This window comes from Cololabis saira, chromosome 14 (assembly GCF_033807715.1).
Source record: "Cololabis saira isolate AMF1-May2022 chromosome 14, fColSai1.1, whole genome shotgun sequence".
In the NCBI taxonomy this organism is placed as follows: Eukaryota; Metazoa; Chordata; class Actinopteri; order Beloniformes; family Belonidae; genus Cololabis; species Cololabis saira.
In genome coordinates this window covers 1384913-1411773 of record NC_084600.1, presented here as the reverse complement: position 1 = coordinate 1411773, position 26861 = coordinate 1384913, and the positions used below count along the sequence as shown (strand labels likewise).

General features: G+C 38.8%; 1 protein-coding gene across 11 annotated transcripts in view; it reads left to right on the top strand.

Moving 5' to 3' along the window:
* LOC133459446 (neurobeachin-like) overlaps positions 1-26861 on the top strand; it is a 176825-nt gene that overhangs the window by 21324 nt on the left and 128640 nt on the right. For all 11 annotated transcript variants that reach the window (XM_061739381.1, XM_061739380.1, XM_061739382.1 and 8 more), the window contains exon 2: positions 17236-17467. In XM_061739381.1, the coding sequence (XP_061595365.1) occupies positions 17236-17467 (232 nt within the window). The remainder of the gene's footprint in view (positions 1-17235; positions 17468-26861) is intronic.

Here is a 26861-nt window from a genome sequence, read left to right as displayed (position 1 = left end):
CAGGTAACAGCTCAAAAAACATTTTTATTAACACTAACCCAAATCAATATCGGAATTGAATCAAATCGGATCAAATCGTGATAATCGATTCTGAATCAGAATGGAATAGATTCTTGACATTTGAGTCGATCCCCAGCCCTAGTAATTACACCTTTCAGACATTCTGGTTTGCTTGGAATCATTGTCCTGTCTTCCTACCAAATCAACCATGACCTGTCCACCAGACCAGTCCCTGGTATACGGAGCTTCCTCTGTCAGCTCACTAACTGCAACGTGTCCAGGTCCTGTGGCTGCAAAACAAGCTCAAACCTTCCATCCTCTCCATCACTTTGCTTGACAGTTTGCTTTAGGTATTTGTGAAGTTTTTGTTTTTTTTTGCCAAACATTGCTAAACAGCTTAACTTTGGTCTCGTGTGTCCAAATGCTATCGTTCTAGAATTTTTGTGGTCTGTTCATATGCAATTTTGCAAACCTAAGCTACCATGTTCCTTTTAAAGGAAATTGTCTTCCTCCCTCAAGCTACTCATCCTTGTTCAGTGTTTTCTTTTTAATTACAGTGTAATAAACTTTAACATTAAATATGTTACCTAAGGATGTTTTTTTTATTTTATTTTTTAAATATTTTTATTAGGGGGTAAGGCACAGTAGAACAGGGATCAATTACACATTTACATTGAGTATCATATTATTTCTGTATGGCAATCTACAATATATAGGATATTTGACACCATAAAAATACTGTGCATCTCGATGGAATGAGAAAAAGATACAGTTTACCTCCTAGGATGTTTTTCTTGATTTAAGAACAGAATATTACACAATTCAATGAAAATAATGATATATAAATAACTGAGAATTATTTTAAGTAATAATTAAGTATTAAAGCTACACAGTATAAATTAAAAAATAGATGAATAAATAGATTAATAAAAATGAAAAAAAAAAACAAAAAAAAAACAAAGAAAAAGTAATGTATTTTTTGAGGGGATAAGTACATTGCTCAAAGACACATTCACACATAGACTGCATGTTGAAGAGAGGGACACTATGATTGAGTTAATGCTGCCTGAAACTTAAAAACTTTAGCTTTGTTATGATCAATTATTGTTTCATATAACAAAGCATGGGTAAAAGACTCACGACTCTGATTCCAGTTCATGATTTTACTGCCCCCTCTAGCGCAGCTGTGATTCCTGTTTTTAACTGGAAATAATGTTAAGGATGCAAACCCTAATTGCTTTTGGACTGAAATGCAATTGGTGTAATCCATGAATGAAAACCACTGTGGTTCTGTTCTTCTGGTCAAAAAATCAGATGAAAACAAAACCTTAAAACCAGCCTTTAACATTTCACCATCCATTAAAAAAAAATAAATGTTTGTTTTCTGTGTCAAGAGAGAATCCTAACGTGTCCTATTTATTTTCCTCTGCCCCTCCAAGGGTGAGCTCTCAATCACAGCCTCCCCTTTGTGTTACTTTTTTAAAACTGTTTTTCATCTTTGTTCTTCGTTGTTTTCCTCATTTAGTTTCTCACTTCTTCGTATGTTTTCTTTCTCTCACCCTCCTCTAGTCAAGACCTTTTTGTCCCCTGGTGTGAAGACCTTTTTAGTGGTTAGACATCTTTCTCTCAACACATCAATCACAACGGGCTCTGTTCTGCTAAGGGCCAGGCTTTTCCCTGATGGAGAACAGATGTTCCCAAATGCTACGCTTGCTTTGACTTTTCCTCTAAGATCTATAAACATCATTCCCCTTTACACATCCTGTGATTTGTTTGCTTTCAAGAGCTGACATACTCACAAGCAGTTTAGGGTCCTGGGATATTTTTTGCATGATGCTGTGAGCAGTATTGTAATAAGTGTGAATTATACTTCTTTTAACATTTATACACTTTATACTTGTATACTGTGTGAATAGTGATTGTGACTATTGCTTCCAATCTAACAATTCAATTTTTTTTCCAAACTTGAATTGAGAAATCACTTCCTTTTGTCAAGGACATAGGTAACATTGGATGAAAGCATATCAGCTTAAAGTAGAGACAAGGAAATCACTTTGTGGAAGTTTGTGGAAGTTTTTCTGTTTTTTACCTTTTGGACTTGCCTTCTCCACATTGTGTCAACTTTTCTGGTTTAGGGTCTTAGTTTGGTGATTGAGAAAGTGTTTTCTCTAAACATTCCCTTTTTTGTGTGTGTGCATGTGTGCATGTGTGTTTGAGAGAGTGTGTGTGAGAGAGAGAGTGTGTGTGAGAGAGAGAGGAAATCATGTGGTGTTCTGTAGGACAAAAAGGCAAAAATGTTTTTTGTTTGTGACCTAACAGCATGTGATGGGACTTATTGCTAGATCCGTTACTAAGCCTCTTTGTCCAATCAGGTGGCAGTTTAAAAAAAAACAAAAAAATGTTTTAACTGCACTTGGATGAAGTCGGCTTTGTGATCACTTTGCTGGAACCCTCAATCCCTGTTATGGGTATATAAATGCATGTATTTCTGACCTGAATTTTTTTTTTTCCAGAATATATTATCAATGAGCATGATGCGTTTTTTTTCCTACAGCATCTGCAAACAGGAAAACTCTAAGATCTCTGAATCTTAATATTCGTGATATTATGCTATTATGCTGCCATAGACTTTTGGTTGTGGTAAAGTATTGCTGGTATTCATCCAGCAGTTCCAGCTTCAGTTTTGTGGAGAGTAGTGATGCAGCCCAGTGCAAGGTTTCCTTTGTAGCTTCTTCCTGTATCTGTCAGCAGAGAGAAAAGGAGCTGTCCGTTGTGCTGAAATGAGACCGCTGTATTTTTCCATCTCCTCTCTGCAATCATCATTTCTCTACTTCCACAACAAACATTCGCATTTGAGTGCATTTACATGGAGAGTTTAATTCTTCTTCAATTCAGAATTAAAATGAAATCTGATTAAAAAATTACCATGCAAACACCTAATTCTAGGGATGGGAATTGATAAGATTTTTCCGATTCCATTTTCGATTCTCTTTAACGATTCGATTCTTTATCGATTCTCTTATCGATTCTCATTTGGAAGAAAGGAGAACAAACAGGTTTATTAGCGTCGACTTTGTTTTATATCTTTGAACAAAAAAATACAAGTGAGGTCTTAAGACGCCCCCAGCCTTGGTGCCAGGGGGTCCCCACAAAATTATTTGTACTATAAAATATGTATTTAATATAAAATAATAATAGTAAAATAAATATTCTTCTGTATAAATTAACTAAATACAACAAATGATTCTGTGGCAATTACACAAGAATGTCCAGCAACATGTTCGACACCACAAACTTAGTCACTGCTTGGTGACATTCATCTATTCTGGCCTGGGTCAAACTCTTCCCTGCCTTGATGAAAGGAGAAGCTAGCGGTAGATGCAAAAAAGGCAAACGATTCCAAGGAATTGAAACACTGGGAACCAGTTCTCAACAAGAACGCGCTGGGCTTGTTTTCCAAACAAAGTTTCAAGATGCAGCAGCAGTAAACGGTGGTCAAGAGCAGAGACCATTTATTTATAAATAGCTTGGAGGACCTGGAAATAATTAAAAGAACAGATGGCAGGAAACATCAAAATTGTGAGCTTTTCAAAGTTGTAGCGGCTAAGTTTGTTTTTCTTCCGGTAGACGTAACTTCCGGTCCGCCCCCCTATCCAATCAGAACCTTCCCAACCCCCAGACCTTAAGAGGAATTGGATAAAGCCCATCAAACGTGTTTTCCATGTAAACTTCAATTCGGAATTACTATTTCCATGTAAACTCGGAAGGAAAATAGTTGAATTCTGAATGATTTAATTTCGGAATAATTAATTCCGAATTAAAAAACATCATCAACCGTGGCCATTATGACTTTTACTTTGGATTGTTTTTCTCTGAGCCTGTCTATAATGCTTGACCTAACTTCCTTGCGGCCTCCCTTTCTGCTTTTTATCTACTTTTCCTTGCTGCGGTGGAAAGAAAAGAAGCTTAAAGAAAAGCAGAACAGAGAAACAGCAAACAGGCTTTTTGTAACAAGCTTATCATGCCATTGCAACTTGTTATTAGTGCATTATTTTCAGAAGACCGCATCCTCAATAATCTTTCCTTTCTTTATATTTGCTCATGTGCACATGCATTCATGTGAATTTCCTACTTGTGTTCTATGTGAATGTGTAGGTGACAAACTGAGTGTGTGTGCATGTGTGAATGACTAAAATCTACAATACTCTTCGCAATGAATTGTTTAAAAAGTTCCTGCACATTGAATATTACGTATATGTGTTGTGAATTGATGGTTGTCGGACCCAGATGTAGGAAAGCAGGAGGCAGGAGTTCTCAAAAACAATGATTTATTAACAAAAAGCGCTGCTGGGCGGGATACAAAAAAACCAGAGCTCGAACAAGAATCAAAAACCACAAAAACCCAGAACATGAAAAACTACAGAACGTGACATGGGAAACACGGAGGGAGGAAACAGTAGGGAGCAAGGGAAAAACAAGACCAGACAAGGGTTAACGAGACACAGGTGAGACTAGGGGGGCAGGTTCAGGTAGCCCACCGTTCGGTTCAGGTAGCCCATCGTTCGCTTCAGGTAGCCCATCGTTCGCTTCAGGTAGCCCACCGTTCGGTTCAGGTAGCCCACCGTTCGCTTCAGGTAGTCCACCGTTCGCTTCAGGTAGTCCACCGTTCGCTTCAGGTAGCCCACCGTTCGCTTCAGGTAGTCCACCGTTCGCTTCCGTTTCGGTTTCGGTTTTTGGGCTACGGTTTCGGTATGTGTTATGTGCATAAAGAGTACTTTTTTTCCCAAAATGATCTGTTTATTTTGCTTGTCACTTTTCAAAATGTAAATTACTATAATTCTTTTAAGTCAACAGCCTCTTAATCTTGACAACTCAGTACAGTTAGTGCAGTACACACTATACTAAATACAATAATATAACATATCTTTAAGAAACTCTTTCAAATGTAAAACAGTTACTGAACACAACACTTTTAAATGGTAAACTGCCTTTTATTCCTTGAGTACCTGTATACACTATACAGTAGTATAAAATATGTATAAAAAATGTAAACATACAAAAATGTAAACAAAAACACTTTCAAATGTTAAAGTGCCTTTTAGCTTTGACCATCGGTATGATAACGTTGTTGAAATGTGTGCGGGAGGTACAACATAACGTGGGTGGAGTGTTTTCATTAGGTGACGAAAGCCCACATCTCCGACCACCGAAAAGGGCTGCAAATCTTTAGCAATGAACGATTGTAAAGCATTAATAGCAAAATTAATGGCAAAACCGAAAATCTGCGGCACACAAGGGCGTATTGAACCGTGGAGGGCGAACCGAACGGTTTGGTTTTATACCGAGAACCGTTGCATCCCTAGTGCAGGCGATCAGGGCCGATGGGAAACAGGAAAGTCAAAACCAGAACTCAAACACAAAGACACGGGCTTCAAAATAAAACAGGAAGTGTCAAACCCTGACAATATGTGCAGTATGTATGCTCTTGTTGACTGTGTTAGAAGTGTGTATGTGTCATTCTTGCACTTTCACAAGTTGTGAGCCAGATGTTGGACTTGGGAAAAGGCACTCTGAGCCTGGCGTGAAAGAGCTAGAGACTTGTGAGAGGCTCCTATAAAGTGAGAAAACAGCAGGTATCCAATCTTGCCTTCTCTTAGACCTCTTTTATCCAGCTCTCCCTCTTTGGTTTCTAGCAGTTTTAATAGAAACTGACAAGCATGGGAAAGCTCAATAGCTTTGCTTTCCTTTGATGTATGTTCAGACATATTCATGCCATTTTTTTTAATTGAAAGTATGCCCAAGGTAAAGCTGCTCGCACTGAGAACACAGATGTCATTGTTTTGAATCAGATGCAACTGTAAGTTGTTCACTTATTTTCTAAATTGCTGTGATCCTGTCAAGTGCCCTTGACAGGATCCCATCAGGGGACTGGAAACAAGCCTTCTTTGCTTATGGGCCACAATGTTTATGCAAAGATGACATTTTCTGTATCCTACAATGCTCTAAAAGGGCTCAACTGAAGAGCTTTAGTTTAAATATGGTATTTGCGTATAAAATATGTAAAACACACGTTTCTAAAGTGCAACAAAGAAACTCCCAACCAACTTTTATTTCTTTCTGATTACTTTTTAAGGTTGAATGGTTATATTTGGGAGGAATGACAATAGCGTCGGTAACAAAGCTTGTTGATAACTATAATCAACAGTAGGCCTGTGTTGAAAAAAATCGATTTTCGGATTCTAAATCGATTCTCATATTAATTCCTAAAAATTGATTCATATGTCCAAAGATCGATTTATTTTTTTCATCATTACATTACAACTTTTGGTATTTTTTTTGTTTATGCCCTAAAAAGGAATGTTTTGTTGGACACGAGAATAACTAGTGCCATGTTTTTGCCTTTAAATATCTTTAAAGGTATGAAAACATTAACGTTTTCAGATTTAATTGCATAAATTGTCTATATTTCTTTGCTTTATATACTGTCTTGGAGTTACATTTGCCAAAAATGCTAAAAATCAAATTATCAAAAATGGGAAAAAATAAAAGCGATTTCATACGTCCTCTGTTTGCAATACTAACTACACAGCCATATACTGTAGTAATTCATGCAACAGCTGAAAAAACATTTTTAATAACACTAACCCAAATCAATATCGGAATAGAATCAGATCGAATCGAAGCGTGATAATTGATTCTGAATCTTAAGAATCAGAATCGAATCGATTCTTGACATTTGAATCGATCCCCAGCCCTAATCATCATTTTCCTGATGGGAAAATGAAACGTGTTTATAAAAAAATGCGATGTCTATGCTGTGTAGCTTGTCATATTTTTCACTGGCTGTTTCAACCTTTCTGGACTTTATTTTTTAAATTCTCCTCCTGGTGATTTATAAAAGTCTGGAGCAGCCACCAGCATAGGGGGAAGATGAAAGGAGATGCTGTACAGGCACATTAGTCTCAGTCCTGTCACAGAGAGGGCCTGGATGGAGATTTGTTGCTTTCCTCTGATCCCTGATATCTTTTTCTCAGCTATTCTCTTACAAGTATTGCAGTATTTTTATTTTTTGAATATTTTTGAATGATAGAAGTCTTTAAAAAATGAGGTGTCTTTTCAGGATAAAATTATATCATATAGTACATTAAATTGAATTGAATTCAATTTTATTTATATAGCGTCTATTACAACAGAAGATCTTTGCAGAGACCCAGAACATAAACCCCCAAGCAATTATTACATAAACAATGGCAGGGAAACACTCCTACACTCTCACGCTTAGTGGGACATATAAATATACATATACATCATATTTCTTCACCAAGATTTGATCTAACTCATTTGATAGCATTTTTGTATGGATGTGTGAGGGAGGTGAAATAACCAGGGTTGGCAGTTCAGTTCTCAGCTTCTCCACGTTCTTTAGGCAAGATAGTAAACCTTTATTGGGGTATGTAGAAACAAAGTTGCAAATACTGTATATAGAGGACACAAATAATACTAATAATACTACTACTACTAATAATAACAACAATAACAATAATAACAATGATAATAATATTCTTTATTTGTAAGTATACATCTTTCAAACACATGCTTTTAAGCCCTCACTAGTTAGACTAGGAGCAGTGAGCTTCCATTAATAGTGCTGTCTGGAACTGAGGTTACAAAAGTGCTTTATAAGTGCACAGCGTTTATCATCTAACATACAAAGCCTGTCACTTCAACTCAAGGCTGAAAGCCCACCTCACAAATCACTTCATCCTATTGAGTTTTGACTTGATTTAGAGATCAATTTCTCCACTACTTTCACACTTCATTGAAAATGTTGATTCTCTCGCTGTTTTTTATTTTTTTCTTCAGTTATGCTGTCTTTTGTTTACCGAATGAAACACTGGTTAGATTAGCTTCCCCAAAGATGGTTTTTCGATCAGCTTTTCAGTCGGCTTCATTTGATCCCTCTCCCAGTGCAAAACATTTAAATTCACAGTGCGTAGTCACTCAAGACGTGATTGTTTTTATCCAAAATAGATACCCAGGCCAGTGTGGTCTGACTGGTTTGTACCTGCTCACACCACTCTTCTATCCATTTATGAAATAACAGCCTTATTTTTGCATTATCCTTCGATGAACATTACTGCTGTGATTCTGGAGTCATTTAGACTTTTTTGCCGAGTAACTTTTTGATCAATCCAAACACTCATTGCTGATCATGTGGATTTTGCAGACATGTGTGATAGAGATGGATTTCATGCATGTGGGGGGGCTGTGTCTTGTCTCGTCTGCCATCTGTGCAAAGCCCCATGGGAATTGCAGTCCAGTACCCAATTCCCCCTCTCCTCTCTTTATCTGGAGGCTGTGGTCAGTCAACATGTCATTGCTGATTACAATCAGAGAGACAAAGACACACAGACACACTGCCTTTTTCTGTCTCAACTCCTCATCCCAAACTTTTTCTCTTTCTATCGCTCCCTTTCACTTTCTCTCTCGCAAGAGTTAGAAACCGATGTTCTCATCTAATCACATATGCCATATCCATCCATACATCTCATGTTCATTGGAGACATTTGACGTCCCACTAGGGGAGTTTTTACCTGCCATTGTTTATGTTATAATTGCTTGGGGGTTCATGTACTGGGTCTCTGGAAAGATCCTAGAAACAACTTCTGTTGTAATAGACGCTAGGGATGGGCGGTATGGACTAAAAAATGATCACGATAATTTCTGGCATTTATCCCGATAACGATAAAAATGACGATAAAAAAATACCAATTCAACTCCACCTTTATAACTATAAATCTATCACCACATTCAGTCTTTGGAGCCCCCAAAACACTGCTCTAAAAGAATACTGAATGCTACTAAACTACACCAATTAAATTGAATTAATAAAAATTAAATGAGTTACACCGGTACTGCAAAACTGTAATGACTCAAGCTCTCAGATCTGCCTTCTGCCATGTTTGTTACACTTTTCTTTCTTTCTTTCTTTCTTTCTTTCTTTCTTTCTTTCTTTCTTTCTTTCTTTCTTTCTTTCTTTCTTTCTTTCTTTCTTTCTTTCTTTCTTTCTTTCTTTCTTTCTTTCTTTCTTTCTTTCTTTCTTTCTTTCTTTCTTTCTTTCTTTCTTTCTTTCTTTCTTTCTTTCAGGCTCATATCTTTCTTTCTTTCTTTCTTTCTTTCTTTCTTTCTTTCTTTCTTTCTTTCTTTCTTTCTTTCTTTCTTTCTTTCTTTCTTTCTTTCTTTCTTTCTTTCTTTCTTTCTTTCTTTCTTTCTTTCTTTCTTTCAGGCTCATCTTTCTTTATTTCCCTTCCTTCCTTCCTTCCTTCCTTCCTTCCTTCCTTCCTTCCTTCCTTCCTTCCTTCCTTCCTTCCTTCCTTCCTTCCTTCCTTCCTTCCTTCCTTCCTTCCTTCCTTCCTTCCTTCCTTCCTTCCTTCCTTCCTTCCTTCACGCACACGCACCGTACGGTGCGCGTCGCACCCTACACCGTAGGCTCTGCGTGGATTAAACGCAGAACCATAAATCATCTTTACACAAAAACGTCATCAACAGGAATTTATCATTTTTACGGCGAGATGACAAATTCTTACCGTGGGGAATTTTTTTGACGGTATATCGTGAACGGTAAAATATCGCCAATTCCTAATAGACGCTATATAAATAAAATTGAATTGAATTGAATTGAATTAAATTTGAGACATTTTTGTTAAAACCATCCAATTTTTGTTTGTTCAAAGTCCTGACATTTTCGGTGTTAGAAATGACATTTGAGACATTGTTGCCACCGTACAGAAGAGAAAATTGCTCACATTAGAAACTTTAAAGCTCTGCCAATGACGACAATTTCCATCGGCTTAGTCAGATATCCTAAACAGTACACTGCTATTAATTAAAGGCAATTAAAGGCTAACCCCTTGTGCATTTTCTGGTGACTCACAATAGCAGGCTTTTTATTATTATTCTTTTTACCCTGAATATTCCAGTCATCCTTATTTTGAAGGCCAACAAGCCCACATACATTTGTAATGCATAGCTATGAAAAAACAAGATTAGAAGTTCATCCTCTGAATATGAATCTGAGCCGGTGATAAAATTAACTGCTGCTCTTATCAATGCTGTTTACCAAAAATGAGGTCATGCCGAAAGCAGAATGTGGATTATTGAGTGTTTAGTGGCCAGTTTAGCTCAAGCATAATCTATATCTTTGCAGAGATTTGCTACGGTCATCAGTGGAGCACTAAACCCTTCACTGCACATTGTGAAGCTCCAGGCAATAAAATTGCTCTGCCAGCCTGATAAGAAAAGCATTCACTTTCTTTTGCGCTCAATCTCTCCCATTTAGTCTCACAAATACACCCGTATTCTGATCGCGGTCCTCTGTACACGCCGCTGCTCTCCCATCCATCTTCAACAGATCAAACCGTCCTTTCTCTTGTTTGTTTTTCTCTCTTTCATCCCCCTCTCTTGTTTTTCTCCTCCCTCGCCCTCCTTCAGTCCTGCTCTCCTATTGCTCGGTCGAGCCCTCTTGGCAAAGCGTTAAGTATATAATCTGTGATCTCATGTCTAGATGGGCCTCTCGTCTCCTCTGCGCACAAAAGGGCTGAATAGCCGCAACTCACTCAGGGGACACAAATGAGTAATGAGCCACACTCGCACACTCAAACGCACACACAGCAAACAAACACACCGAGGTGGCCACACCTCTCCGTACTCCCAAGAGCTTTGAAGTTGCATATTGATGAAGCCGGCTCTAACGGCTCAATCGAATGTAAAAGAGGTGGCCATTGACCAAACTCTTGCCTATCTGACCTTTCATCTCTGATGGCCGTAATGAGCAACAGGTGCCTCTTTTGCCAGGTTTGGCCTGGATAATCTTCCAATATTCAAAATGCACACAAAGCAATCAGGCAGTAATGGCTTGTTTGATGTGTCACTGCAGAGCTGCACAATGGGCAGAATGAGAGCTTTTTCTTCTCTCTTAAAACCAAATAATTACTGTTGGAATTAATTAAACACCCATCAAAATACATTTAAAACAGCTGCTGAAGTTAAGTGTTTTATAGTTTAATTACACTTAAAAAGCCATGTTAAGGGACAAAAGAATAACACCAACAATGAAATATGAATAAACATGTTTGAGGACACATTCCTTGTGTGTAACACATTCGCATGATCCCTATGCCTACATGCCTTTTTATTTTGTTTGCTTTTTAAATCTTTGATTGTATCAGATATCCCATGATTATGAATCCCAAAGGTAGGGCAAGCTATTCTATGTGACGTCTAACCCAGAACGTCTTATATCTGCTACTGGCCGATCCGTGGCTGTGCCCATCACCGCACACGGCCCTGGTTCCATAAAAACAGGCAACCAGAGAACCACAAGCCACCACGATGGTTATGGTATGTATTAGAGATGCACTGATCAGGATTTTGAGGGCCGATCACGGATAACCGATCTCCAAAATCAGTATCTGCTGATCCCGATATTGCCGATCACAGCGTGAAATCCATAAATTCGTCAATAGTGTTGTCTCATGTACACAACACTTGTATTATTAGGAATAAAAATTAGGAGATGAGAAAGTATCATGAATTGACTGTTTTATTGCAGGCTGATTCAATGTGCAATATTTCACCCTCTAGAGACTCTTAGAGACGACTTAGACTCAGTTTATAAAGAGTAAGTGTAGCTTAGTAGCTTATCTTTCCTGTGGTAATAATAATGTACAACATGTCACCAACACAGCAGATATTTCACTCTCTTAGAGTTGATACAAGTTGTAAACTATAAACCTTACTTTTCCTGTGGAAAGAGGAATTAAATCTTAGAATAAAAATTAATTATGAATTATTAAGCTTTGTGAAAGCTTTAGCGGTAGCATCCACCGCATGTGAGGAAACTCTTGTGAGTGAAGCAAAACTCTTCACACTAGAACTCCACATGTCACTCCTGAAGCGACTGACACGACTGTCGTCCTGTGTAAGGGTTAGGGTTGGATGTGTGTGTATATAGTTTGGTAAAACTCCCATGGACATTCATCAGTGAAATATTTACTAGTCGGCAGCACGTACCGGGATCCAAGCAGCTAACGACGCATTTAAACCCAACGTCTTCTACAACAGAAAGCAGCTGATGAGCAAAGCATATGAATTCATTACCTGACGATGTAGCTCTTTACTTTTCTTCCTGTCGTTTATTTGTACTTTATTTATTTTTTACTTTTTTGTATTCTTTTTTTTAACATGCATGTTCGAAATAAAAAGATAAAAAAAAAAGAAAAATGTTCAAAATGTCCACTATCTTAAGTCTGTTTACAAGTGACCTCTGCAGTCCTATAAATGAAACAAATGCATCCGCCGTGTCTCGTCTTCACTTGAAAGGACCTTTTGACCTTGGAGCTGGGCGCTGTTTGAAAGTATTGCTCATGAGAAAGGCTCCGATGGACAGAGGAGACGCTTGTTTTACCAAGCTCTTATTGAGAGCTGGTTTTGGCTGGTACAACCTGCTCATCGGAGCTCTTTGTGCTGTGAAGACGGTTCTGGCACTCACTCCTCTCTCCCTTGACACAGTCAGAATGCTGCCAGCACCCTTCAGGTCTGAATGAGCAGCTCCACCAACCCAGCCAGGACAGCATTAGAGAGAAGATATGAGGAAGAAAGGTTATAATAGTTTAGTTACTACTGCAGAGTGGGGACAGGAAGTAAAGTGGCAACTGCAAAGTGAGCTCAGATATACTCAAAAACGTTAGATTAGTCATTATTCTTACATTTCAAACAGTGACTGAATGAGTTTTGAGTTTGAATAGAAAATCCTGTGAAGTGCTTTGTATGTGAAATTGACATTTTTTGAAATTGAAATTTCTATTTTCGAACATGAAACAGTAGTGAATACAAAACAAAACAATAATAATCAATAGTTCTATTGTGTTCATTATGTCTTCAGATAGATATCCCACTCCTAGAGTGTCACTCTGAGGAAGGCGGGAGAACCACCGAAACTGTTAGATTGAAGGCAAGAAGTCGGAACTTTATCTGGAGAAAAGAAACTTTAGGATAATAATAATCGATAATAAATAAATGTAAATAAGAAAAAAAAAATAAAATAAAAACATGCATCCATCATAATTAACGAAGTAAAAACGTAAACCTAAACTATATTTCATTATGATCAAAATTTATTTAATTTCTATACAAAAAACACACATATCTACAGGTATATATACATATATAACACATACACACACATAAATATATATATACACATACACATGCACTTTTTGGATACGACATACATACATATACACACACACACACACACACACACACACACACACACACACACATATATATATACATATATATATATATATATATATATATACATATATATATATATATATATATATATGTATATATATATATATATATACATATATATATATATATGTATATATATATATATATATACATATATATATATATATATATATATATATATATACATATATATATATATATATATATATATATATATATGTATATATATATATATATATATATATATATATATATATACATATATATATATATATGTATATATATATATATATATATATATATATATATATATATATATATATATATATATATATATATACATATACATACATACACACACACAAAGGTTATATGAATATCAATACATGCAAACTCCTCCTCTCATGCACCAACTTGCACTGCTAGTGTTTACCTGTCAAATGTTCTGATATCATGGAACATTCATGGGAAGAAATGGCTCGTCACCTCCTTAGCAACTGGTACAACAAGCTGTTTGACATCGGGGCTGGTTCCCCTGCTCGTCGTCTGCGTGTTGCTGCGTGCGTGCGTGCATGTGTGTGAATGGAACATGCAGGGATGAGCGGTGCGCTCGGGGAGCAATCATCGGCGTAATTCTGCCAAAACAAACATCTTCAGCCAGTTGCCAAGAAAAACAGTGAGGTCGGTGCCTGAGAGGAGGGAATGAGAAGCCCCGCCTGGCCCTTTTATCCGGAGGCATGTAGCAGAAGGAGGGTCCCCCTGCACCGCCATGCGTCCTTTGACCAGCAGGGAACGTGGAAGGGAAGGAGAGGCCTCTGATGTGATTAATGGAACGTCTGAGAGAGTTTCCCCACTATGGGTTTAGACTGACATTGTGGACGCGTAGAGTGGGATGAAAAGAGAGATTGAAGGTTACGGGTATTTATGCAAAAGAATCATGTTCCCTATAAAACTAATTAGTAGTCTTTTGTTGGTGCTCATGATGGCCATGGTGCTGGAATGCGCTCAAGTGCGATTAGGCTTTTTACGATCAGCCTCATTGCTGTTTAGGCAGTGTGCTTATTTATACATCATCTAAAAGACCAATTAAAACAAATAATGAGCTCATTGTAAAGATGTGAAATTGAGAACAAGCATTTGATATGGCCATTTTCATACTGAAAACCTCTTCAGTCACATCCATCTCTCCGTCTGACTGACCTTATTTTTTCCTTTTTATATTTCCAGGTGTCTCTTTGTGGAGGTTGCTCAAGTTTTAAACCGCCAGTTGCTCGTAACGAAAAAAGAGATATTAACAATAGACACTTCCTCCTTTTACTCCCACCGTGCCTCTGGCGGTCATGTTCCATTTTTTTGCCGTATTGCTTGTCACAAGGCTCAAGTTGTTGCAGCTGTTTGCATCAGCCCTCTCATCTGGCTGTGATGTTCCAAACGGGAAGAGGAAGCACAGAGACATTATGTTTGTGGTGTACATGTGTAGGTATCCCCTAGAGAGGTATCTTTTTGTCTTCAAGTTGCCGCGTATGTCTGAGCAGGTTTCTAGAAATGCTCTCTGTGATCTCTCCCTCTGCGCATATGGAGCGTCTTCTGAAGGGAAGGAGCAGCGCTCCTTACACGGGGGTTTAATTGTGAATCCCAGAGGGTGAAATTTAATGTTGGGATGGATTCAATTCTTCCTCCTTTTATTCCATTTCCAGTCTCTTTTATTCCGTGCAAATGCAAAAGAATTGCAGGTTGATGACGGTGGGGATTGTGTAATGGCACTTTTCCACTAGTACCTGGTAGATCTGGTCGTTCCTTATCGCCCGTCTAGATCCCTTTTTAATTCTCTCCTCAGCACCAGGTTTATGAACATCTGCACCTCAGAGTTGGATCATGAAACAGACTTTTGCTGCCGTTGCTGGTTGAATAAAATGAACAAGAATCCGTCAGAGTCTCTTTCTCTGATTTCCTCCTCCTGACTCAGACGTCTGACTCCAACCCCCCGACCAATCGGTGGCCTGTAGTTTGATGATGTCAGATACAGCCGACTCAGCAGCTTAGAACCTCGGCAGAATAGATACAGAAAAGTATCTACTCGACACGTTAGACCCCTAGTGGAAAAGAACCAAACCGAGTCGAGTCGAGTTGGGCTGAGTAGGTTCTAGTGGAAAAACGCCACAAGTGTGTTATTGACGGCGCCTGAGGTCTAAAACTGGATCAATCCATCGACGCAGGAGAATAAATATGACATAAAAGTGTTCATATTGAAGATTTCTCTGGGACAGAAATCAAGAATTATCAATAGGCAACATGGAATAAGTGCTTGCATTGCTAATAATCATTGTAGTTCAGGTTTTCTGATGTCAAAGTTGCATATAGCAAGTATCCAGTATTGTTATTAATGCCAGTAAAAAACAACAAGGTGACAGAGCCTGTGGTCAGTTTAGAAACATTATCCCACCTAACATAAATGTGTTCATACAGTGGGAACGTGCACGCTCCACACAGAAATGCCCCGGTCCTCACACTGACCATCATGCTGCCAGGTCGTGGTTCCCATTGCCTCCTGTGATTTCCTTCCTCGTGATTTTCCTTTATACAAAACCTTCATGCATGATGTTTCATGATGGAGTACTCAGGAATTACTGGCTGCTGATGAAGGAAGGCACTTTTCTGCAGAACACATGACAGGAAATTTAGAGATTGAAGCGACGCAACACATGTTACTGTGGGAGCTAAAAGGTGACGTTCATCTTGAAAGTGTGTTGTGGCTGGGAGAAGCAAGAGCCAACCCCCGGACTTTACTGATGTTACTTTAATGAATCATCAGGTGTTTTTTTTAAGATATTACAGAGATTTTAATTTGCATATTAAATTCACGTCAAAGCCATTCTTACACAAAATGGGAATAATTTTGACTGAAGTGATAAAACATTTACAATACAAACCTTTCCCACTCTCTAGGTGCATGACTGATTAGTGTTTTTTTTTTTTTTCAAACAATATTTTTATTAATTTTTCACTTTTACAAGTAAACAATGGATACATAATATGATCCACGGAAATAACAAGCAAAACAGGCAAACAAACAAACAGTAAATAAAAAATAAAGTTTAAGTTTAACAGCTCAAAAAACAGTTTTAATAACACTAACCCAAATCAATATCGAATCAAATCTTGATAATCGATTCTGAATCTTAAGAATCGGAATCGAATCGATTCTTGACATTTGAATCGATCCCCAGCCCTGATCATTATTGAAAAGAAACACAGTCTTCTCTTTTTACTCATCTCACTATAAAACTGATTTTTACCCGGTGTATGGATTTTTATTTTCTCCGACCGTCACAGTGGTCACGATCTTTATACCATTGATTTACTTAATAACATTTTTATAGCTTCTCATAATCTATTGTCTCTATGTTCCATCTTATTTTTATAACTTCAGTGGGGCTTGCTTAGCTTGCTGGTTGCCACGGTTACCGTTTCCTGGACAGTGTAGTATGGCGAGGGTGAAGTGTGTGGGTACGCTCTTGTCGGCGCGGTGCGTGTGAGGCACCGCCGCACGTAGGCTGTACTTTCACAAGTAATTACAGGGCTGCAGCTATTAAGAGATGGAACATTTTTAATCCATCTGAAAAATGCAGCATCATCTGAGTCATGCTGGCCAGGACAAGTGGACCAGAAAGGAGTGTTTATGAACGTCTTTGTGTAAATCTCAATTACTGCAGGTGTGTGTGTGTGTGTGTGTGTGTGTGTGTGTTCCTAACTACAATCAACATCCATCAGAACACTTATGTCTCCTGGAAACCAAAAATGAAATGCTTCACTAAATCAGTCACTCTTTCTCCTCCCCCTACCCACATTTCTACTCTCTGCCCTCCTCCTCCTCTTCCTCCTCTTCCTCCTCCTCTTCCTCCCTCCCCCTCCCCCCAGCTGGTGGGCGGCGAGTTTGACCTGGAGACGAACTTCATCATCCAGGAGGCGGAGAGCATCGGCTGCATGGTGGAGCTGCTGTCCCACTGCGAGGTGACGTGCCAGGCGGAGATCTGGAGCATGTTCACGGCCATACTGCGCAAGAGCGTGCGCAACCTGCAAACCAGCACCGAGGTGGGCCTCATCCAGCAGGTGCTGCTCAAAATGAGCACCGTGGACGACATGATCGCAGGTGAGAAATGACCACACACTGGGGGGGAGTTGGCAAGTTTGCACTTGTGAAGATGCTGTGAAATACTCTGTCCCAGAACTGCAGGATGATGAGGAGGGCCAAACCTCGGTGTTACTTTAAACCTTGAAACCACAAAAATGGTACATAGGCAAGTTTATTTGTAAAGCACAATTCAACACAAGGTTATTCAAAGTGCTTTACATCAACATTAAAAGCGGCAAGACACAATTAAACAGTAAATAACAAATAACATGAAATAAAATGATAAGAAAAGAGGTAAAATAATAAAAAGCAAGTTGTTAAAAGTAAGGGTAGTAGAGTACAGCAGGTACATCTCATTCTTACAATGGCAAGAATTACGTTTCTATACGGTCAAAACGTACAAAGACCGGGTCAAATACAGTATTACAAAAGTAATCTGTGCCGATTCATGCGGTGAATCAGACCAATTTTCCCAACCAATCAACCTTCAAACATAGCTTATGTAGCAAACCTCTCCGTCGTCACAGTTTTGTTGGGTAGCATTTATTTTAAAAGTAGCTTATTAGCTTATAGGAGTAGTGCCATTAAAGGTAGGGTAAGGGATTTCTTGATGGTGTAATATCTGTTGATATTTGAGCAAACAAAACACAGCAAACTTGCTGGTCCGTCCCCCTCCATTGCTCTTTAAAAATCACAAGTTACAAGCCCTTCCCCGGTCAGTGAGGGGCTGGAGCAATGTCTGTTATGGTTTGGGTCCGTTTGTTTCCAGTTTACGGAGCTAATGTTTTATTTTGGGCGTGACAAAAATGGTTCTAGGTTGGAAATTGCATAGAATTGCTTACCCTACCTTTAAGAAGTAGCTAGTCATCTAACTAAAGTATTTGCTGAGAAAAATAGTTTATTAAAGTAGTTTGTCATTGCAGAATATGAAGACCCCTTTGAAATGCATTGTGGGCTTTGGTCACAATGGCCACGGTTACATGATGTTTTTTAATTCGGAATTAATTATTCCGAATTAAATAATTCCGAATTAAACTATTTTCCTTCGAGTTTACATGGAAATAGTAATTCCGAATTGAGGTTTACACGGAAAACACGTTTGATCGGCTTTATCCAATTCCTCTACAGGTCTGGGGGTTGGGAAGGTTCTGATTGGATAGGGGGGGGAGCGGAAGTTAAACTACTGGAAGAAAAACTAACTTAGCCGCTACAACTTTGAAAAGCTCACAATTTTGATGTTTCCTGTTTCCATCTGTTCTTTTAATTATTTCCAGGTCCTCCAAGATATTTATTAAATAAATGGTCTCTGCTCTTGACCAGCGTTTACTGCGTGCTGCCATCTTGAAACTTTGTTTGGAAAACCAGCCCAGCAGGAATATAAGCGTCGTGGAGACAGACGGGCGAGGGAACGAGCAGAAAGAAAGACCGGAATTAATTTAAAGAGGAATGAGTGAATACATGATCTGGAATTATTCTATTCGGATTTAAAATTGGAATAAACCAGCCACTTACTTCGGAATTAAGTTTAATTCGGAATGGCCATTTTCATTCAGAATTAGGTGTTTACATGGTAATTTTTACTCATTTTAAATCGGATTTAATTTTAACTCTGAATTAAAGAGGAATTAAACTTCCCATGTAAATGCACTCATTGTCTGAGTACATGTAACTGTGTGGACGGGCTCAACCTTATTGCTCACTATTACAGTAGATGGTGTATAACCTAAAAGCTCTGCACACAAATGATAAAAATGTCAGACACAACATTCGTACTTCGTAACGTACTTCACTAATTATGTTTCTGTAAGATTAACATAAGAGGATCTCAAGATTATGTTTGCAAGTAAACACAATTTAATTCATATGGGATTTGATCTTTAAAATTGTAACCAGCTGAAAGTGCTTCATCAGTTATGTTAGAGAGAAAACGGTATCTTCCAGGATCAGGAGCATCTCCTCCATTTACAGAACAGACAGCAAGCACACGAGTGGCAGCTTGTCTTCAGTTAGAACAGCTGTTTGAGTTGCTCCACTGCTGTTGTGCAACTGTGCTCAGCTACAGGTGCTTCTTCATATTCCAGCTCCTTTGCAGCTACCGCTACTATTTTATGTCACTGTAGCAGGGTGGATGCTACGGGGGTCACAGAGACAGCGGACACCGGGATCTTTGCAACGACTTTTATTTCTCTTTGTTTCGTGCACAAACAATTCAGAGGCCTCGTCAGCCGAGCTGCTTGTCCCCTCTGGTCTGCTTCCGTCCTTCTCTCGTCTCCAGAGCCCACACCCTACTGAAATACACAGAGAATGATTAGATTCACCTGTGTACCGTCAGCTGTTCCAGCCGCGTCACCTGTGCGCCACTCCCCCGCACTCCCTCTCTCCCCTGCAGACAACGCCCCAATCCTGCACCCTGCCACAGTCACCAGGTCCAGTTTGCATTTGATATTTAGCTTGATTTGTAGATGCACGTGAGTGGTAATACAGTCATGAATAACCGTCTACTGAGGAGTAAAAGAAGAATGTGATGCATCTGGGGTTCTCATTCTTTCGTTCTTTGGTTTGTTTTGCATCAACAAAAATAAATGCAAATATAATAAACATATAACAATAACAGATTAGTTATTTAATTATATGTACCGTATTTTCTGGACTATAAGCCGCTACTTTTTTCATAGGTTTTGAACCATGCGGCTTATACAAAGGTGCGGCTATTCTGTGGATTTTTCTTCCACCGCTCGGGGGAGTGCTAACCGGACTTAGAATAAAAACTAAGACTAAATAAATGCAAAGAAGAATACGCTACTTCTTCTTTAGCAGATAGAAGTAGAAGCAGATTCCAAACAGATAAATAGATAAATAAATACTGGTTATTTTCTCTTGGTTCTGTCCCGTTTTAATCAGCAAAGTTGCTGCCGTGTTAAAAGACACTGTTAGGAAAGGATCTATTTAGGTACAAACATGTACATCATTTACAGTTCAAAATCCTTCTGTACATGTAGTAAATATCTAATCTAACAACATCAATATCTGCGGCTTGCATATCTTTTTTTTTAAATAAAAGTGGGTTTATATACAGGTGCGGCTTATAGTCCAGGCAAGGCAGGAGAAAAATAAGAATAATATTTTAGAGAAGGACATTTTTTTACATTTCGACTTTTTTCTCGAAGTGCACAATAAAAAAAATCTTCCCCTCTCAAATATTTTTTCTCCTGCATGACCCCTAATACTCTTCTGTATTATTCAGATTCAGATTACTTTTATTTGCCATTTGTGTTAAACACATAGGAATTTGTCACGGTGGTAACAGTGTGTGCATTCAGTATATTTTTCACATATAAATAAATAAATAACAGACACATAACAATTCAATTCAATTCAATTTTATTTATATAGCGTCTAATACAACAGAGTTGTCTCTAGACGCTTTACAGAGACCCATACCCAGAACATGACCCCCGAGCAGTTATTACATAAACAATGGCAGGTAAAAACTCCCCTAGTGGGAGAAAAACCTTAAGCCAAACAGTGGCAAGAAAAACTCCCCTTTAGGAGGGAAGAAACCTTGAGCAGGACCAGGCTCATCAGGGGGGACCCTCCTGCCGAAGGCCAGACTGGTGGGTAACACCACAGTGAGGGAGTAAACAAAACATAAAGTGCAGGCATATACAATAAATTATAGTCCAGTTTTAGTTTTTTAAGTGACACTGGTGACCAGTGCCAGTGTCATTATCCTTCTTCACAAGTTCTTAATGAACAATATAGTCAAAAAGACTTGAATTGGATCATTATGTCAAAGTGCCTTGAAACTTGGTTTTCATCACATGTAGCAAGTTCCCAGAACCTTTGAAGGTTTCCACGTTACTGTTTCATTTCATGTCTGTCTTATAATGAACTGAATGAAGTTCTTCCTCACCTGTGTACATCAGTCCCCTAAAATAACAAAGCAGTGTGTAAATTACTGAATAAAAGTGTTCTAATACATGTAAAAGGTACTACGACAAAAGCAACAGCAAACATGTTATCTGTATCTACGATGAGCTCGCCAGTTATTTTCTTTATACTTTGTTATTTATTTCATTTTTAAACTTTTTTTCAAGCAAGCACATAAAGAAAACTCAGTACATCATGCTGCTCTTTCTCTATTGAGACCGAGAATTCTTCCACCAATGCATTACCGTAACCATGGGAACGCAGAGACCACTAAGTAGACCGAGCAGATGTGATGGACTTGACTGCAGTGAATGGCAGAAGATGAGATGCAGCACTGCAGCTTTGAAGAGAGTGACAGTAGAGTAGGGCAGGTTATTACAGTAAGTGCTCAGTAGTACTCAGTTATTTTAGTAAGTACTCAGTAGTACAGCGTATTAACAATGGATGAGATGGAGAAGCTGCCCTACAGAACAGAAACAGTTTTTGCAGGACCGGCAGTACCAGTCAGGTTCCTTTCTCGTAGCAGCCACAGGCAGAAGCCCATTTTCAATAAAAGACACATGACACATGCCATCTGGGAATTTGCCAAAATACACCAGGATGATTCTGAGAGTATAAAGAAGTCCGGCTCTGTAGAGCTGTTTGAACTTGAACTGTCTAAGAAGAGAGGATGGAACTCTCAAAGATACTTCAGAAGAGTCTACCAAAATAGAGGGTCTGCATTGACGTCACTTCCCCACTGGACCAGCCCCCTTACTCACACTGAGTGGAAAAAACAGCTGCAACTAGTGGAGAAGACGGGATAACAGCTGATTATCGGCTTAAATTAAAGGCAGTTGGACTTGACAGTGACCCGTACAGTTACCCCAAGAACCAGTGGTCCATGGACAGTAATATTTGGTACAGTTACCCCAAGAACCAGTGGTCCATGGACAGTAATATTTGGTACAGTTACCAAGAACCAGAGGTCCATGGACATTAATATTTGGTACAGTTACCAAGAACCAGTGGTCCATGGACATTAATATTTGGTACAGTTACCAAGAACCAGTGGTCCATGGACATTAATATTTGGCCACGAATCCAGTTTCCTGATATTTATATGTACTTAATTTCTACACTGGGGAAATACACGAAGCAAAGCTTGAAGGCATACAAAAGTCTTGACGCTTGGTCCGACTTCAAGACAGGATTTGTTGTAGAAATTAAAGTGATGAGGACACCGAACTTTATGATTTGACCGTTTAACGTTAGCTACCCAAAAATCCAACATTACCTGATTCAAAATGGGAACCACAAATCCACGTTTCGGTGCCTGCAATCCAGTTGTTTCTACGAATTGCAGCGATCCATTTGTTTCTCTTAAAGGGGACCTATTATGGCATCTAATATCTATTTCAAACAGGCCTTGAATGTCTTAAAAACAAGCTTTTGATTGTTTTTGCTAAATAAATGAGAAATTCAGCCTCTAAGCCATGTCTTTATCATCCCATTCTCTAACCTCATTATCTATGCAGGATTCTGAGTGGGCGGGGCTATGATAATGAGGCTCTGTGCTGATTGGCTGCCTGAATGACGCGATACACCACTACGGATAAATGACGGAAGCTCCGGCCAGCTGAGTTAGTTGTGGGCGTGGTTTCACGCATCGGAGGCCAAACTATGTAAATTGCTCCCGTCGTTACGTAACGACAGGAGCAGAATCTTATTGGCTCGTAGATCCACATCACACTGGACGGCTCATCCGGGCGGCAGAACACTGCAGAACACTGCAGAATTTGGTTGCTTTCCTCCTTCTCTGAGTTGGCAGGCTGAGGGGAGACCACTTTATACATGTTAAAGCAAGAAAAAACCTGTTTTTCATAATAGGTACCCTTTAAGCTTATTTTTCAGCAGTCTGTAAAACGATAACAGTCGATCGCACAACAGCTCTTTCCCATTTTAGATGTTTTCCAGTTGCTCAAACTTAAAGTTTACGCTGCCACTCAGTCTTTCTGACACTCAGTCTTTCTGACACTCAGTCTTTCTGACACTCAGTCTTTCTGACACTCAGTGGCGTAACCCGCTGTGAAGTCACATCTGTGACGTCATGCACATTCCCTCTATACCAACCGAATACTTATCTAAGTTAGATATTTCGGTTTATCTTAATCGAAACAATCTCACTTTTTTTTCCTCTGCCATTGGTTTTCTGAGGGAAAAAAAAAAACGTATTACTCGTATTATTAACACAGTGAAGATGGAAGATGGATCCTTTCCACGTGCTGCACTACGTGAATGTGAGGTGATTGCAGATACATTTCCAGGGATAGGTTTGTTAATCTTATTCTTAATCAGTAGTATCAACAAAATGTTGAATCCACTTTTCCCCCCAACATCATTGTAACAAATGTAACAATACTATATTTAGTTATGCTAGGCATGTTTCTTGTAGTCTGCAGAGCAGTAGTGGAGAGACCATCATGTGCAGACAGCCCAGACGGGGACGTACCATCTGTTCACACTGTTTTATACCCTCATTTAGAATGTTTCTCCAGTACCATCAGTGTTGTGAGCTCCGCCACATTCACAGGAGGGTTTACTGGATGCTGGACAGAGTGAAGCCTATGAGCCGTGTGTACCTTTACCTACGGATGTGTTTCATCACTCCTCTGAATTTACAGCAGTGTGTATGCTGCTAAATCCATTCATTAAGCGCTTCTCAGGCTCCCTTTGCGAGCTGTGACTCCAACTCCTTCCTGAAACTATTTTAAATGACCTATATGGATGGATCGCTCGTACCAAAAACAGATCTTAGGGGTTTCGGTTTTGAATCTGGGACATTGTGTATTACTTTTTCTCCACTCATAACAAGTAGCTCAGTACGCTAGTTTTCTCTCCTATATTCCCTGTCGCTAGGCTCTGGTAAATTAAACATTGTGGGGAGACTTCATATCTAGCAGGTCCCGACGGGTAAATACAAGACTGAGCAGATTGCCTCTCTCACGTACGGCTGCGCTCCATCGCTGTCGTAACACTGATGAGTCGTGTTTATGTGAAGTGAAAGCCAATGAAGCAGGAAGGTCACCCACAAACGTCTAAGACACCGTCGAATTATACGCTCGATAATTAGAAGAACCAACATTTAAAGCTTTCATATGGGGCTTGAGCCAAAAGATGGTTGTCTTGGCTCAGCGGTAAAACTAGAAACTGAGAGAAATGGTCTTTGGGGTTACAGAGGGTCCAGAGATGTCTGGCAGTGACACAGGTTTATTACTTTTCCTTCACTGCAACAACTCAAAATCTTAACAAGAATATTTGTCTTATTTCTAGTTAAAATGTCTAATTTTTAGTTAAAAAAAATCTCATTACACTTAAAACAGGACTCATCACTGGAAAAAAAACCTACAATTTCCACCTGTTTCAAGTAGATTTTCACTTAAAATAAGTAGACAAATCTGCCAGTGGAACATTTTTTTTTGCTTGTAATGAGAAGATAAATCTTGTCCCACTGGCAGATTTTTCTACTTATTTCAAGTGAAAATTTACTTGAAACAGGTGAAAATTGTCAAATAAGTTATTTTTCTGGTAATGACTCTTGTTTTAAGTGTAATGAGATGTTTTGACTAAAAATGAGACATTTTAACTAGAAATAAGACAAATATTCCTGGTAAGATTTTGAGTTTTTTGCAGTGTTCATACCACATCACAATGGGTTTAAAATATAACAATCAAGATGTGATCAAAGTGGGAACTTTCTGCTTTTACAAGAACTTGGATATTTACCATTTAGCAGTTACAGCTATTTTAAGTAAAGTACCTCAATTTTTAGTGGCTTCAATGTATTTGGAGAAGTGAACTAGCGGTTAACATAATACTTGGGTGCAAATCCATCCCCACGGATGTCTCCAAATCAGTTTCCTCTCTGGACCGCTACTGCATCCAGCTTCAGTTGCTGCTTCTTAGTGAGTCTTTCTTCTCTCAGTTTGGTCTTCAGTAACTGAAAACCATGCTCTGTTGGTTTAAGGCCGCTCCACTGACCATGTTACATTTCTCTGCCTTCAAAGCTGCTGTCCCAGCATGTTCAGGTGGTTATTCCTCTGCACTGGGAAGCACTGTCCTGTCAGTTTTGTAACATGTGGGTGACTGCGAGCAGAGCGCACAGCTCTGTACACCTCAGCAGTCACAACATCACTAAACTTCTGTGACCCTGCTCAACTGTCAGCCATTCACACCCATCCCATGAAAGCGCCTCCACCATGTTTGACTTAGGAATGGGCGATATTTTACTGTTCACGATGTACCGTCAAAAAAATTCCCCCAATTTGTCATCTCGCGGTAAAAAGGATAAATTCCCGTTGATGACGTTTTTGTGTAACAAACATGGCGGAAGGCGCATCTGAGAGCGAGGAACTCGTTGTTAAACGAGGCTCCAGATCCGTTATCTGGAACTGGTTTGGATTTAAAAAAGAGTGACGAGGAGCAAACATCATCTATTATATGCAGAGTCTGCAAAAACAGAAGGAAATGGTTGTTACATTTTGATATAACGTTTGACTATTACAAAAAAAAAATTGCAATTGTATCTAATTTGTGGCATGTTCCAACCACAGGTTAATTTGTACATTTTATTTTTATTAGAAGAGGTCATCACTGATAGTATTTTATTTTCAGTGAACTTTTATTTATTTGTCCTGTTTCTTTATTTATCAGGTTGTATTTTTTTCTACTTTGTGATTTTATAAGCTAGGAAAACTTGAAGGACAATGGTACTTTTGCTGTTCGCACTGTTATCCCACTGTTTAAGCCATGCAGTTTGAGTAAATGTTGAATCTGTTCTTACATTTCAAACTTGTTTCATTTGAGTCTTTACAATTTTTCCAGTACAGGTGTATTCATTTAATTGGTTTTTATTAATTCAATTTAATTGGTGTAGTTTAGTAGCATTTAGTATTCTTTTAGAGCAGTGTTTTGGGGGATCCAAAGCGTAATGTGGTGATAGATGTATAGTTAAAAAGGTGGAGTTGAATTGGTATTTTTTTTATCGTCCTTTTTATAGTTATCGGGATAAATGCCAGAAATTATCGTGATACATTTTTTAGTCCATACCGCCCATCCCTAGTTTGACTCATGGGGTGATAGCATCTTTGGCTCTGGCCTTCCTGTCCTTGACTCTTACCAGAGGTTTGCAGCTTGGTGTAAACCCTCTTTATTTATATTCATGAAGGTATATTTTGACACTGGAACACCTACCATCTTCAAAATATACTTGACTTCTGTGGATAAGTATAGTATTCTCTGGTCATCCGTCGTCCTCCAGGGCCTTCCATGTTATCGAGTCTGCTCCAGTCGGAGCTCCAAACATCTGTCAGTGCCAACTCATTATCTTTTTATACTTCATTTGTCTTGAAGTATTGATGGAATGGAGCAACCTTGACCAATTGACTTCTGTTCCGGTAATCCTCCAAATTCATTTGACCTACTGAAAATGGAGGTGCATTGC